We start from the raw sequence: 15,111 nt of genomic DNA, 5'->3' as shown, positions 1-15,111 counted from the left end.
GACAAAGCATTTTTAAAATGCTTGTTTAAAATTGAATACGATTCTCAATTAGATATTTTACCTAAGTTATATTTTAAGTATAAGGCAACAATACAGATAGAACTAAATAAGTAAGACTCTAATGATGAGGAACCCACAGTATTTTCCATGCCAAAATCCATCTCCCACTTATCCAAATGCTTTTGAGAGAGCCCCCAGACCACTTTGATGGCAGTGCTCCACTTTCTGGGGTACCTCAGAGATGTTGAGATTCACATCTGCTCACGGGAGCTTTGGAATACCATCTCCCACCCATGTGGGGCACAGCCTATGGCCCAAGGCTCTTCCCAAGCCCATCTCCCCTGAATGGAGGGTAAATACAGAGATTAAACAAAATGAAGTTTTAAAATGGTGACCAAATGATGGGGACAATAAGGGCATGGGGAGCATGTGTGTAAACGCTGAGCATCATTCTGTATTAAGGAAAGATGAAAGCTGAATCAGACGCATAACTCACACGGTGACAGCAGGGACAAGTCGAGCCAACAAAGGGTCCCAACCCCGGGAAGGTGGGCTTTTTATGTACTAACGCTGGGTATTTACGTACTAACCTAGGCTTGCGCACAAGCTCTGAAACTGCACTCTTCACAATACAGTGACTAGAGAAGGCCAGGCCATGTACTCGGGAGTGAAACCCATGAGAGACCACAGTCCCTCCCTGGCGGAGGCCAAGGCTAGGTCACCTTTCTCTTGCTGTAATTCACCTCTAAGGGAAACTATTTTCCTAAGTTAACAGGGCTTGGCAAGCATCAGAAACACAGAATCTCACAGACAGATACAGGCAGGAAGAATCACAGTTCAACCCAGAAGCAGCACACAGAGGGAACACCAGAGTCCAAAGGCATGCAGAGAAGCCAGCGGGGAGCAGCTGGGAGACAGGCAGGGCTGCCCCCCTTGTAGCAGCGAGAGGATGTGCAACACGGATCCAACTGCTTACCCACTAAGGACACCAAGAACCAGGTTAAGGACGAAGAATGAGCCAAGGATGATCAGACTAACAAAATACACCCAAGGCCATTCCCATCCTATCGCATCATTTACCTGTAAAATGTAAGGAGATCAGTTATCAGTTATCCGTTTACTAAAAGAACAGAGCCTCGGTTGCAGCTGCAGGACCACTCAGGGCTTTGACTGAAGGTCAGTGTTGTAAGGAAAGGGCTTGGAGGAGCTGGGGTAGATGGGGCTCCCTGCACAGTTTTCCTCAGGGCAGGGAGGCTGAAGTCTTCAGGAAGGGACTTTCTAGAGTCAGCCTAGACCACTCATTTAGCTAGTTTTGTGCCAATTAATGGGCACTGTATTTGGATCCAGACCAAGAAAGCAATTACAAATGTATCTCATTTTAGGGCAGACAAAGGGCCAAGCAAGGGAAATTATTTAAATCCCAAGCAACAATACTGATTAATTAATTTCTGGTCAATAATCTCTCCATGGCTTTCTTTCATGATAGCTGGTGAAGTTCCAGAAAAGAGCCTGGTCTGGGGAGCCCCACCAGAAGAGAAAGCAATACAAAGGGACTGGTACGCACCCACTGACCCCTCCAGCAAAGGCTGTGTGGTCTTGGCAGCTGTCCCCAGGACTCTGCTTTCAAGATGAAAGAGATGTGGCTTACCCGCTCAATACACCAAGTACAAGATTTAGTACGAAAAATGACCCAAAGATGACGAGACTGACAAAATATACCCAGGGCAATTCAAATCCCATAGCATCATTCATCTGTAAGAAACAAGATAGGCTCACAGGAGCGGGTTAACGGAGGAATCTAATAAGGAGAGAGGGTCACGTTAGAGAGAACATTCTATACATGGAACTAAACATTTCCTTAAGACTGAACTCAGACACAACAACAGTCGGCAGACATTCATCACACATTCCCAACACACACAGACACACAAGCACGCCTGCACACACCAGACAAGACTCATGGAGGCCTCGGGCCACACAGCAGGGCCTGGTTCCAGGTAGGGAAATGAGCTGAGATCCGGCTCCATCTCAGGACCCTGTCTTGCTAAGAAGCTTCCAGGGGAAGGCTCAGTAGAAGGGAGAGCGAGTGCTATCCCGGATCCTCGTGGCTGTTCCACCCCAGGAGTTAGCCCTAACCGCTTTTAAAATTCGGTGGAAAAGTCTTAATTATAGAGTCAAACCTGTAACATGTGACTCTATAAACTCCTAAAAAAAACCCAAAAACAAAAAACAAGAAAGCAAAAAACTAGCTGGGCATGGTGGCACATGCCTTTGATCCAACACCCGGGAGACAGATGGATCCCTGTAGTTCAAGGTCAGCCTTGTCTACACTGGAAGTTCCAACCAGTCACCTATACAGGGAGACCCGCTCTCAAAATAAATAAATAAATATATCTCCAACAACTACTGTCTATTCGAAGGTAATCATCCTGTCCATCTAACCAAGGATGCCTGGCCCTCCTCACCTTTGGATTATCTGCAGCCTGTGAACACAGAACCACTAAATAAACTTGGAACCAAGAAAGCATTTCCAAAGTCAATAGTTGTCAGTGTTCGGGATGCTCTGGGACCGGGCTTCTTTCTCAGCTGCACCCAGTAAAAGAACCTGGCTTTAATTGCAATCTGCCTCACCCTGACTCTGTGACCTAACAGGTGTTCTAAAGGCAGGACCCGGCTAGAGAAGCAGCTGACTACTTGGAAGAATTCAACTGCCCGCTTAGGCATGGCCTCCTTGTCAGAAATGGTTTGGAAGTGAGCAGCCTGCACAGAGCTGTGTGAGGGGTCACAGCTGGATGGAACTTTCCAGCAGAATAGGTCAGTGTTCCACGGGACAGACGCCTCATTGAGAAAGGAGATGTTCCGATGTTACCGATCAGGTAACAGGCCCTGCTCTGCAGAAGCACCCTGAATCTTCAGCCAGTCGATAATCCAGACAGGCCGAGTGCTCTTCCTGTCATGGGCAAACCTTAGGGTTTTTAAGCTCTGTGCCCTTTTGCCCATGATCTGTTTCCAGGTTTCAGCTTAACAGAAAGCGGTTCATGCATTTCAGAGTGTTTGCCTCATGCAGAAGCCAAACAGGAAAAGGGAACAGAAAAACCTAACATCTGTTGTTGAAATCTAGGGAGAGGGCATTAACTCCCTTATGAAACACCTGTTTGGCCGCATGAAAACCGATGCGTTTAATAGAACCCCTATCCATCTGCACATCGGCAATTAGAGGAATGAATGAGCCAGGGCTATGGCTCCAATTGTTGATCTAATTAAGTTGGATAAACTAATTTCAGCAGGAAGGCAGAGGGTAATTCTTCCAAAGCAACTACACCACCAAACTTATTTAAAAACCCACATGCGGGGTGGGGGGTGGTGGTAAGGCTGCCTGGAGTGGCAGAGTTTCAGCCTTGAATCTTCTAGCCTCTGCCAGAGCAGGGTGTGTACGAGGCAGAGGAGAGAGAGCCAGCGCACGGCTCTCAGTAGACACCTTACTCTTGAGACTGGCAAAGTCTGCTGGCCAAGCCATCTCCTCACCTGCCCTCCTCAGGCCTTGGTGGCATCCGAGTAAAGCTTTGGTGACAGCTGCAAAGGGAACATCTCATTTAAAGAAATTAAGATGCCTTTGAATGTCTTGGGAGTAGGGACTTTGCAGACTTGCGTCTTCTCAAATCAATGTCACCCAGGACAGCTGAGGAGGACTGAGGGAGGCAGGAGCTAAACACAGACAACTGGAGCATCTTCTCTCTCTGCCAGAAGAGAAGAAACTGAAGCTCCCAGGCCAGGCTTTTCTCCCCACACACCTGCTGCAGAACTGAGTTCTTAAAGCTCATCATACACAGAAGGGGGGGGGGGAATTCACAATTTCTGGGCACCACAGACACACTATCTGCCCCAGGCTTTGTCTGCATCTTCTTCGTCAACAATGGGGACACCACCATGAGGGAAAGAACTTCGATTTATATTAATTTTTAAAGTGTTGATGTCAGTCTCTTCATAGAGGGCCACCGGCCACCCAAGTCAATTTCCTATTTCACTTCAGTTTTCTCTTATTTTAAAGGCTTAAGTGCCCATGGATGCCTCAAATTAAAGGAAAGCAAGAAGGCTTTTTGGTTTTTCCAACTCTCAGAAACAGCTGGAGAGCCTTAGAGCATAGACTGTGGGAAAGGCAAGTCTTGTCTGCTTGGGCATAGAAGAATTTCCCAGGTACTTTGATGGACAGGTGCTGTCAGGTCAAGTACTGTTAACTAAGGTCTGTCAGCCAGCACGTCCACAGTCCACATCCGTGCACACCCCTGAGGAAAAAGCTTGGTGCTAACACAAGAAGCCATGGGGACTCATACAGCGCTCTCCTAAAACCAATGCTTTGCTATTAATTTCCTACATTTCAAGCATCTCCTCTGGAGTAAACAAACAAAATCAAAGTTGAAGGAAAAAGATCACGTCTACAAGATGCTAATTGTGCAGCTGTAAACAAGGGCACCAAAGCCCCGAGGGATCCAGAACCTGCTTTGTCCAGCACTTTCTCTGTGCTGCACCACCATCTCTATGGACATCTGCGTGAGCTGAACAGCACTTTAAATATGTTTGTGGGGCTCAGTTTATGGAGAGTCTACAATACGTTTCCCCGGCAGCAGCTCATGATCCCAAATGCACACATCTCCAAATAGCTCTGCTCCAGGTGTGCCTTTGAGTATGTCCCTTTCCATCCCTGCCAGACATTTGCCAGAAACTCTTGAGAATTAGGACCTTAGTGCACCGGAGAACACAGACTAAATAGAAACTTGTCTAGATACGAAGACTTGGTCCACCATACACAAAATCCTAAACTTTGAGAAGTTTGTTTGCAATTGATATTTAAAACTGAATCTCCTTTCTCTTCCCAGCCCATCTACACCAGTGAAGCAGTGGGCTCGGTCCGGTGGGCTCAGGGTGGCAACAGTCATGTGTATTTTTTGAGCACTCACTTTCGGCCAGGCTTTGTGCTGAACAGAGATGTTCTATTCTAGGACACAGCTGTATGGCTTCCAGCTGACTGTGGCCCATAAAATACTGGGAAAGTTTAGTTCCTTGGCTCCTGCCTATCTTTATGATGAGCTAATAAATGCCATCAACAAGTGATTAAAAATAATCCTGATGTGTTTCAGACAGTAAGGTCTTAAAGAACACTCTGGAAGACATTATTCAGCTGCCCCCTAGTGTTACAGAAGGGTCCATAAACCACTGGTAAGTGGAAGAATAACAAGGAAAGCCTACTGGGTTCCAGTCAAGGCCAGCTGACCCTCAACTGTGATCTGAAGGCTGAATCCACCTTTCTTTTTATATGATTCTCAAAAGCTAAAAATTGGCTTCATGTTTTTACATGGTTGTGTCCATGGGGGAAAGTGAGAAGGAGAACATGATGTATGAAAGGCACAGGGAATTCAGGTTTCAGGGCCCATAAATGAAGTCCAGCCAAGATAGAGCCATATCCATTCAATTATGCTTATCCCATGGTTGGCTCCAAGCTCAATGGCAACGTTGATGGCTGGGATGGGGATCACATGCCTGCAAAGCCAAACATATTTACTCTTAAGCTCCTTATTAAAATGTTCCCAGACTCCTGCCACTAATCAAGGACTCCAAACACTTGCTCAAAGACCCTGAGGATGCTCAGGGGTCTCTTTCTACAGCACAGTCTCCATCTTCAAGACCTCAGATCTGCTAGGACATGCTAGAGACAGAGAGATGTTTGGGATTCCATGTGCTCCTCCATCATAATAAAGGTGCTGGGTAATTTACAGAGTATGTAACTAAACTGTCAAGTTATTAACTATGTATTGTCATAGCAACAATAAAGATCATTTCATCATCATAGGTGAAACTCGGTCTTAAAAGAGCAAGAGGAAACTGGTGTTTCTGGGTGCAGGGTGTTTTCTCTTCCTCTGCCACGTGCTCCTGAAAGTGTCTCTGACAGCAGCACAATCGCTGTGAGGAACCGATGTGCAAAAATGTAAATAAACTGCAAAACTGTCCATTAGTCAAGGCATGTTGGATCGGCAGCTAGCAATTCACCATGAAAACAGAGAGAAGACATGACCGAGGCAGTCACAGACTTTTAACTTAAAAAAAAAAAAAGAAAAAGAAAAAAATTCTCTCCTGTTTGGGGAAGGGAAAAGCAGAGCTTGGGGCTTTTGCGGATGATGTGTTCTACTCATCAGCCATTGCAGGGGACTTTGCAGGGGACGTTGGGACTGAGGTTTTGCTCTGCCTGGGAGCTACAGTTTAGGAGACAGAAGTGAAGGTCAACACTTCACCCAACCCTGGAGCTCAGTGGCTGGCAAAGCCCAGCATTCCTCTCCATAAGAAGGTACTGCGTGTGGATATAACTAACATTTGTGTCTATAGATACATGTACACATGTGCGCGCACATACACACACACACATACACACACACACACACTCACACACACACTCCTACAAAAATCAGGAAAATGGATGAAGGACAAACAAGATACAACAAGTTGGTGACTCTCATTCTCCACTTAGCAGAATATACAGTCGACCCGGAGTATCTGCAGGGAGCAGCCACAGCCAAAGCGCCTCAAGCCCTTTAGATAAAACAGCACAGTATTTGCATATGGCCTATATCCATATACCCCCATATACATATTGTTTAGGGAATAAATACAAAGCAAGTCCGGACACATTCAATTAGGATTTTTTTCTCCCTGAATTATTTTCAATCGGCATTTGGTTCAATCTTCAATCAGACGTGGATTGAACCTACGGATGGAGGATCTGCAGATACGGAGGGCCAGCTGTACAGAACTGCCTATAATCCCACAAGCATAGTGGTCACTGGGGAAGGGAAGCAAACCCACGGCTACGCATCAGATGGTGCATCCTCTGATGGGAGAGAGTGATAGGAAACGTGCCAAGTTCAGGATTTAGGAGCTAACAGAAGCTGCTTGCTTCTCCTTTTCTAAACCTTTTAACCAAGAAGCTGCCTATTCAAGAAATACTATTAATTTCCTCTAAACCAGTGGTTCTCAACCTTCCTGACACTGCGACCCTTTAGTACAGTGGTTCCCAGCCTTCCTAAGGCTGCGACCCTTTAATACAGTGGTTCCCAGCCTTCCTAAGGCTGCGACCCTTTAATACAGTGGTTCCCAGCCCTCCTAATGCTGTGACCCTTTAATACAGTGGTTCCCAGCCTTCCTAATGCTGTGACCCTTTAATACAATGGTTCCCAGCCTTTCTAACACTGCGACCCTTTAAGACAGTGGTTCCCAGCCTTCCTAATTCTGCAATCCTTTAATGCAGTTTCTCATGTTGTGCCCCCCACCACAAATCATTTCCTTGCTATTTCATAACTGTAATTTTGCTAGATATGAATTATAATTTATATAGCTGATATTCAACCCCTCCCAAGGGGTTGTGATCCACAGGTTGAGAACCACTTCTCCAATTAACTATTGGAGTATTAGTTTGACAAATTTAGATTTGGGCTTAAAATCTACATACTTTTATATTTTCCAGAAACGCATCTACTATGCAGTAAAAAACATTTCTAAATTTCTGTGAGCTTTAAAAGCTCTGCCTATACACAGTCACTGGGGAAAATGGCTGCTGTACTTTATTTATAGCCAGCCCTCCTGGCTCTGGCAGGAATGAGAGAAATCAGACCTTAGTCACCAAGAGGTTAGTCACCTGTGGGAGGGTCAACCAGCCCTCTGTCTTGCCCTACCATCTCTGCTAGGGGTCTTTGGCTCAGAAAGAGTGCAGTAGAGGCAGGACTTGTGCTGGCCCGGCTGACACTGATGCCGGGGATACGAGAAACAAGTGGAAAGGAGAACAACTGATGGTGAGCTGTGGTCACACAAAGTTATGGATGCAGGAAAGGGGCCTGGCTGTGTTCCCTGCCTTCCCTTTAGGATCTGGCTCAATAACTGCCTTTACGTGTGGACTGGGAATCCAGGAACTGCTTCCTCGGGAAATGTTGCTCTAGCTCTCTGAGTTGTGTCAGGACAGCCCTGGCCTCCAGAGTTCCCAGAGGGCTTAGCGGGCAGGAGCAACTACAGTTAATAACAAGACCCCAAGCGATGCTGGGGAGGACTAGAGGCCAGGAGCTAAGCTATGCAGTAGCTTTCTAGTGCTGGGGAATTCCCCTGGAGCAGGAGGAGGGGGCTCACCAAGTGAAGCGCGGGCCTAGGTCGGCTTCCCTTCCCAAAGAACTGACCCCCAGGGCTCCGTGCTCAGCTGCTCTCACAAGGGAACAGCATGCCCTGAACGCCCCTGAGCTGCTTACCCAGTAGAGCACATCTGTCCAGCCCTCCATGGTGATACACTGGAACACAGTGAGCATGGCAAAGGCAAAGTTATCAAAGTTAGTGATGCCTCCATTGGGGCCAACCCAGCCACTCCTACATTCCGTGCCATTGGCGGTACACTGGCGTCCATTCCCTGAGAACGCACATGGAGCTGGGTCCTCTTCAGCTACGATATCTACAGGGAAGGAAGGAAGCAGAGGACAGTTCAAAAGACAAGCACCAGGACCCCACTCAAGCCAGAACACCAGACAAGGGCACCTTTGCCACCTCACTCGGAACATTCCCCTGCCGGTGGAACTCAGCATCTTCTAGACACCTACCGCTCCCCACCCTGCCACACATTCGCGGGCCTTTCCTGGGCTTACAGGATGGAGTTACCTGCTTTACCCTGAGCAAGTCCCCATCTTTATCTGCAATCGGGATGGAAAAGGAGAACAGATTCCCTCAACATAACTCACACACGCGGAGAGAATAGACGGGAATAAAAGGCTCAGGAGACCCCCAACCCCGAACCAAAAATGCTTTCATGTTTGGGAAATAATTACTGTCACTACTCACCTGAGTCAGCAAAAAAACATGTTTTGTGCATTTTTCCAATAAAAAGTTCCAATCCTATAATAGCATAGATGATAATTACAAATAATACCAAAAGGGCTATGTGAAGGAGGGGGACCATGGCTTTTATAATGGAGTTCAGAACAACTTGTAAACCTAGAAGAGAAAAAAAAAATCCATTTGTGAGTTTAGGGAGCCACTTCAAATGTGTCACAAATATAATCCCCAATGATGCTTGCTCTATTTATGGCATAGAGTAATGAAATGTAGAGATATTTCAAAGCTGTTGATTAATAATACTAAGCCTGGATATGAGATGAGATAAAAAGGGACTCTTAAAGACCATTTAATCCAACTCCTTCACTAGACAGATGTGAAGAATGAATGCCCAGAAAGGAGTAGCCAGTAATAAAATCATTTATTCACTTACATACTTTTTTTTTATTCCATTTAACAGACCACCCAAATATGCAAAATACAGAGGATACTGCTTTGAATAATGTAAAGATGAATTACACAAACCTCCCTCAAAGAGGTTATAGTCTAGAAGGAAGTAAAAGGATTTAACACAAACTACTCTCAGGTAGTATGCAAACACCGTATGAGAAACAGCAAACAAAAAATCAAAGAGGAACAAAAGTGCTGCCTCTGAGCAGGGTGAGGGCAGAGGATCCAAAGAAGGTTCCCACTGGTCTGGGCCTGAAGACAGATCGTCACAGGCAGGCCTTGCCAGAAAACCCAACACAGAAGCAAGCAGTGTACAGTGTGAGCTGGGGTGGGTTTGTCATCACAGCTAGTCATAAAGGCCTTCAGCAACGTGGTCACAGCATGCGGTTCTGCATTTGGGATTTGGTTTGGACTCAGACCTGAGTTCACTGGCAGAAGTTGTCTCAGAGAGAGCAAATGGACAGCAATAAGCTCAGAAGGCAGGGAAACGGCTGGAGAGAGGTGGGGACACAGAGCAGGAGGGGGCCTGACTCTAACTACAGGCTAGAATGAAGAAAGGGAGCCTCAGAGGCGCTCCCGTGATCTCGTGCAGGCTTGGGGGCAAATTACAGCTGTCCTCCAGCACCCCAAAGGGAAGAAATCCCTTTAAGTGTTTTCAAGGCAGTCCCTCTAGGATGGAGGGTGTAAGCAGGGGCAGTAGGAGGCCGAGAGTGGGTTTGAGAAGGTCGGGGTTCAATATTCGGTATAACATCCGGGTGCAGGTGGGTTTGAGAGGTGAGAGCCTCAATAGAGCTGAGGTGCAGGGACAGACGCCAGGGAAGACATGACTGGGAACAGACAGAGGGAAGGGAAGAAGGACCCAGAGCCCACACTAGAACCGGGCTTCCTGCCTCAGTGTTCAGCATCTTGCACTCTTCCCACCGCCCAAGCTCATTCCTTTTCTTTTCCTCCCCTTCTTATTCTTCCAACATTTATTCAAAGGCAGAAAGAAGAACAGAAGAAACTGATCTCCTTAGAGTTAAAAACACAGCAGCAGCCGCAATAAGCCAAGAAAGAGAGAAGCAACCCTAGCCGTTACAGCCACCTGTCTCCCCTGGTAAGTGCACATGAAAAAAGTGGGGGGCAGGAGAGGAGGCTGACAAGGTCTTCAAGACCAGCAAGACCATGTCTCCCCTAAACCTTCTTTGTTGCTAAAATTCTAGGCCCATCCTTAAATGTTCAAATGGGTTCTTTTGAAAATAAGACTAACAAGATGATTCTTGAATTTTTTGTCTATTACAGGCAATAAATGGAGTGGCAGAGCATTGGCTCCCGTGGACATGGACAGAATTTCTTGGCTGCTATTCTGATATTTTTTTTTCTACTTTTCTGTTTTTAGACATGGGTAAGGCCATTCTAAAGCACCTAAGAGTTATCTCTTAAACCCCACTGCAGTGAGCCATTTGTCTCAGGAATGTAGTTATGTTTAGTATAACTATTGCATTTCAGACTGGCCAAACTTAGGAGCTCATATCAAGTTGTATCACAAACTGAGCTACACATGCTTTCATTACATCCAGCTCCCTGGGACATAATCAACATGCACAGTGTGAAGGCCTGGGAAGGCTGCCACGCCAGGGCAGGGAACCCAGGACTGTCCCCTCGTGGCTTCTCATCAGCTGTGAGAGTTCAAAAGTCACTGCCTCCTAATTAGTTTCACCGAAAGATGGTGGGAACTGGCTGGAGGGTCTCCAGTGTGCTTTCCCATCTTTATGGTCTTGGATTCTAGTTTTGTTCTTTCTTTTGTTTAGGATAGTGTCTCACTATAATGCCTTGGCTGTCCTGGAACTCACTCTGTAGACCAGGGTGGCCTCAAACTCACTGCGATCTGCCTTCCTCTGCCTCCGGAGTGTTGGGATTAGTGTGTGCACCACACACCTCGTCCTTCCTCTGCCTCCCGAGTGCTGGTGTTAATGTGTGCACCACACACCTCATGCTCTTACATTCTGATAAACATTTTCCAGATAATAGAATGTAGGTGGGCAAAAGTCCACAGATCGATCTCTCTCTCTCTCTCTCTCTCTCTCTCTCTCTCTCTCTCTCTCTCTCTCTCACACACACACACACACACACACTCAAATATAATTTTAAATAATATTTTTTAATGTGCTAGTGAGATGGCTCCACAGGTAAATGAGTTTGCTGCCACTGATAGCCTGAGTCAGAGTAAAAGGAAAGAAATATCCTGCAAGGTCTCTTCCAGCCTTCATAATGCATGCCATGGCACACATGCATGAGCCTGTGTGCATCTGTGTGTGCATACACAAAAAATGTAATACAATTTAAAAAGTAGTTCCACATGACTCAACTGTGCCCCTGTGGAACACAGTTATCTTTCCCTTAATTATTATCTACTGTACACACAAAAATTAAATTCTGTGCAACAGCCTCAGTCTTCAGGAGGGCAAAGGCAATGCTTGCTTTAAAAGGACAGCTAAACATTCCTGAGTATTTTCAATGATTTCAGGAGCTGGAGGAGAAATCACCAAGTCCAGAGCTGAAAATAACATGGCCTGCGAGTCCCAGTTCCTCTCCCCAAACCCATTCGGATCTGAGGAAAATGTTCCTGACACAGTCAGCTAAAACATGGGCTGAAGGTTGGGCCTCAATTCTCTCTAGTGATCCGTGGAAGAGCAAGACACAGACCACCACAAACCTCACATAGTCTTGTGTCTTTGCAGGAAGGAAGAGCAGAAACTGTTTTATAGTGCTTGTGGAACACTGACCCTTCTGTAGAAACCTCCTTAGCCAAGGAGCCAAGGCCAAGCCAGGTCAGTGCCGAGAGTTTTCCCTGGCAGGGGCCGCTCATGTACACACGAGCCACAGTTCCGTGTCTGCACGCAGCACACGCCACAGCCAGGCTGGCCTGTCATTTGCTCTTTAGGGGAAAAGGGCTGTCATGGTTACTTTGAAATTAGATTAAGCTGTGACAACTAAATCAGAAAGAGCATATTTGCTCGCTGAGCCCTTCACTTCATCACGTTACACTTAACAGTGCCAGCCACTGCCAAGGTATTTCTGTTTCTCTCAATTGCTTCCAGGCAGTTCTGTGGTTTTTGACTTGCACTGATCTTTTTCAATGAAAATAAATGAACCATCTGGAAAAATAAGTACACTTAAAACACCACTTCCTACATTTTAAATGTTAAATTTGGAAATGTAGTGGTTTTTTTCCAGAGGTGTTTGGTGCGTTCTGAGTGCCTAAGGTTTAATAAAACTTCCTGAAGACAGGCTGGGAGGAGAAGAGCCAGTGTTCCGATGGTGGTGTGAGCTGTGGAAAGCGGCTGTATTCAGCAGCCCTATATCCTTGGTTCCTGCTGAGGGATCCACCTCCCAAAAGCACCGATGCCAGGACAGGTATGAGGGTGTCGACACTCTCGAGGCCCCAGAAAATGCACTCCTACCAAGCGGGAAGCTGATGAGGCAAAGGCTAGGCAGGCTTCTTAAGGAGGGGGCTTCCCTCTGCAGCCCAGAGGACAGAGTCAGAAGGCAAGCGGGGCCAGGCCCTGACTGACATGGTAGGGTCTACTAGAAAGCACCAGTCTGCCTCACACTCCTGCTAGGGTCTTCCTTCAGGGTCTGGTAGGGTTCTTATGCCACCATCACACAGGGTAGTGCTTGCTTTCCACCCAGGTATGGAGACTGCCATGCTCATCCCTCTTCTCGGAGAGGGACAGGTGTCATTGCTAGTGGGGCCAACTGGAGTTCCAGGAGTCCAGCCCCGCCTGTTTCTTCCACTCAGAGCCCCCCAACTTCAATACTGATACTTCTAGGTGACAGACTTGGGAGTAAGGAAGAAAAGCCCAGGATACTATTGGAGTGCAGAACTAGACAGGACACCAGAGGTCAGATGCCCACTGCCACCCAGTCTCTCTTCGTGAAAAGACTCTGAAAAGCAGATGGCAATAAACACCACCTGTCCCTCTTTCAGGAATGTCCCAGAGAGCCACCGTGATGGTGAGCAAGTCCTCCAGCATCAAGGAAGGGCCACTGCTGCTGAGCCCCCACCTCAGAGCACACTCTCCTGATCCTCAGACCCACCCAACAGGGAAGAAGCGGTACTTCTGAGGGTTAGGAAGCAAAATGTGCTTACTGGGTACTCCTGATACAAGTCGAAGTGGTCTTAACACTCGGAAGGCACGGAGGGCTTTGACATCAAAGCCTCCTGATTTGCCACTAGAGTGGTTCCCGCCTTCTGTTTCTTTGGTTAATTGTTCCAAAATGACACTAAACAATCTGGAAGAGGAAGAGAGAAACACGCGTTAGCCTGTCATCCAGGTAGGTAAAACAGCATGATATTAGTGGTTATTTTAACAAGGGCTATTTCTGGGCAAAGGCTAACTAAATAAAAGGCAGCTAAACAAAGGCGAGAACCTGGCCATGGGACCCTAGCCTGCTCTGCTTACCTGAAGGGCCTCTGATGGATGCCACCAAAGCAACCAGAAGCAGGGACTCATTGAGAACAAAGGGCATTGCAACAATGGCAAAGGTCTTGGTAGTCAGGGCTTGCGAGCCTGAATTGTATGCTAAGCACTTCACATCTGCCACAATGCTCATCCTCACAAAAGCCTTCTCCTGTAGCATTATCAAGACCCCTTTACATATGTGTTGACAGGAAAGGCTCATCTGCCTATGGTCGGGCCACCAGTGGCAGGCTAACATTTGAATCCAGAGACTGTGGCCGATGAGGATAAGATGTAGGTTCCATGAGGGCAGTGTGTTTTCATCTGTTCATTTTGTCTGTTTCAGGCTTGGTTCCTAAAACAGTTCCTGACACATACAAAGCACCCAAGAAATGTCCGGAGGAGGAAATAGATGGGTAACTTCAAAGTCCCGCATCTTAACGTGTTACACCGCTCCCTGCACAGACACTGACATGCGCCACCTGCAGCCTCCCTGTGGTGTTTGTCAAAACAATATGGACCACAGATAGATGCCAAGGAGCTGCAGTGTGCAAAGGCTAAAAGAGGTATCTAAGGGAAGGCATCAATACTACCATTTTCTCTTCTGGAACGTGAGTAATGTTACATCTGGCAGCAATGATAAGTTTTTTTCCCTACTCTCAGAAGGTTTTCTGGATATCACTATTTTTGGACAATCTCGTTTGACAGTTACTTTTGCTTTTTTAAAATAAATATTTTTTCTTTGGAACGGCTGCTCGTTTTTTTTCAGAGTAAATATAAATTTGCTCATTGCAAACAGCATTACCTCTTGCCCATCAGATTGTGGGAATGACTGGCCCAGCAACAAAGAAAAGGTTTTTAAAGTTTAATTAGCAGCCAAAACAGAAATCCTGCCCCCTCCTTGACAGGCCTCTGGGTCACCAAGACACTAGGTCCATAAAACACAGGGTGGTCTGATTGCTGGCCTGATTGGGCACAGCTCTGTCACTCCAGGACAAACGTTTTAATAACAGAACAGCGATTAGCAAGGGCCCAGGAGAGGAAACAGTCAGGCTGATGGGGCGCTAGCTTGAGTTGCAGCTGGGGAAACTGATCAAAGTTGGACAGGATTCTTAGTATGTTTGCTTTTAAAAATGACTGTAAACTCCTGCAGCAAGGCTAATGCTAAAAAGAATCTCTCTTCCAAAAACCAAGTTCATAGCTTCAGAGAAAACAAGTAACAGGAAGAAGGGCAAACTTCAAACCCTGCAAATGTGGAAAGCAGGAATGTTCAACCCGAATGGTTAGAAAAACAACTTCTGCAGGTGGTGCCTGAGGCCTGCTCCCCAGCACAGGGTGGCTGAGGAGTGCTCCCCAGCACAGGGTG

At 46.7% G+C, this 15,111-nt stretch overlaps 1 protein-coding gene across 4 annotated transcripts in view; it reads right to left on the bottom strand.

The window, feature by feature from the left end:
* Cacna1d (calcium voltage-gated channel subunit alpha1 D) overlaps positions 1 to 15,111 on the bottom strand; it is a 307,540-nt gene that overhangs the window by 125,893 nt on the left and 166,536 nt on the right. For 2 of the 4 annotated variants that reach the window (XM_026779996.1, XM_026779998.1), the window contains exons 5-8: positions 13,436 to 13,578; positions 8,860 to 9,012; positions 8,280 to 8,476; positions 1,649 to 1,752 (exon numbers count right to left, since the gene is read on the bottom strand). In XM_026779996.1, the coding sequence (XP_026635797.1) occupies positions 1,649 to 1,752; positions 8,280 to 8,476; positions 8,860 to 9,012; positions 13,436 to 13,578 (597 nt within the window). Of the gene's footprint in view, positions 1 to 976; positions 1,081 to 1,648; positions 1,753 to 8,279; positions 8,477 to 8,859; positions 9,013 to 13,435; positions 13,579 to 15,111 lie in introns of all 4 variants that reach the window. The other 2 variants (XM_026779995.1, XM_026779997.1) reach the window with 1 other exon arrangement.

The sequence above is a fragment of the Microtus ochrogaster genome, chromosome 6 (genome assembly GCF_000317375.1).
Source record: "Microtus ochrogaster isolate Prairie Vole_2 chromosome 6, MicOch1.0, whole genome shotgun sequence".
Classification (NCBI taxonomy): Eukaryota; Metazoa; Chordata; class Mammalia; order Rodentia; family Cricetidae; genus Microtus; species Microtus ochrogaster.
Note: the sequence above shows the minus strand (reverse complement) of the source record. Positions and strands in the feature narration are given on the sequence as shown.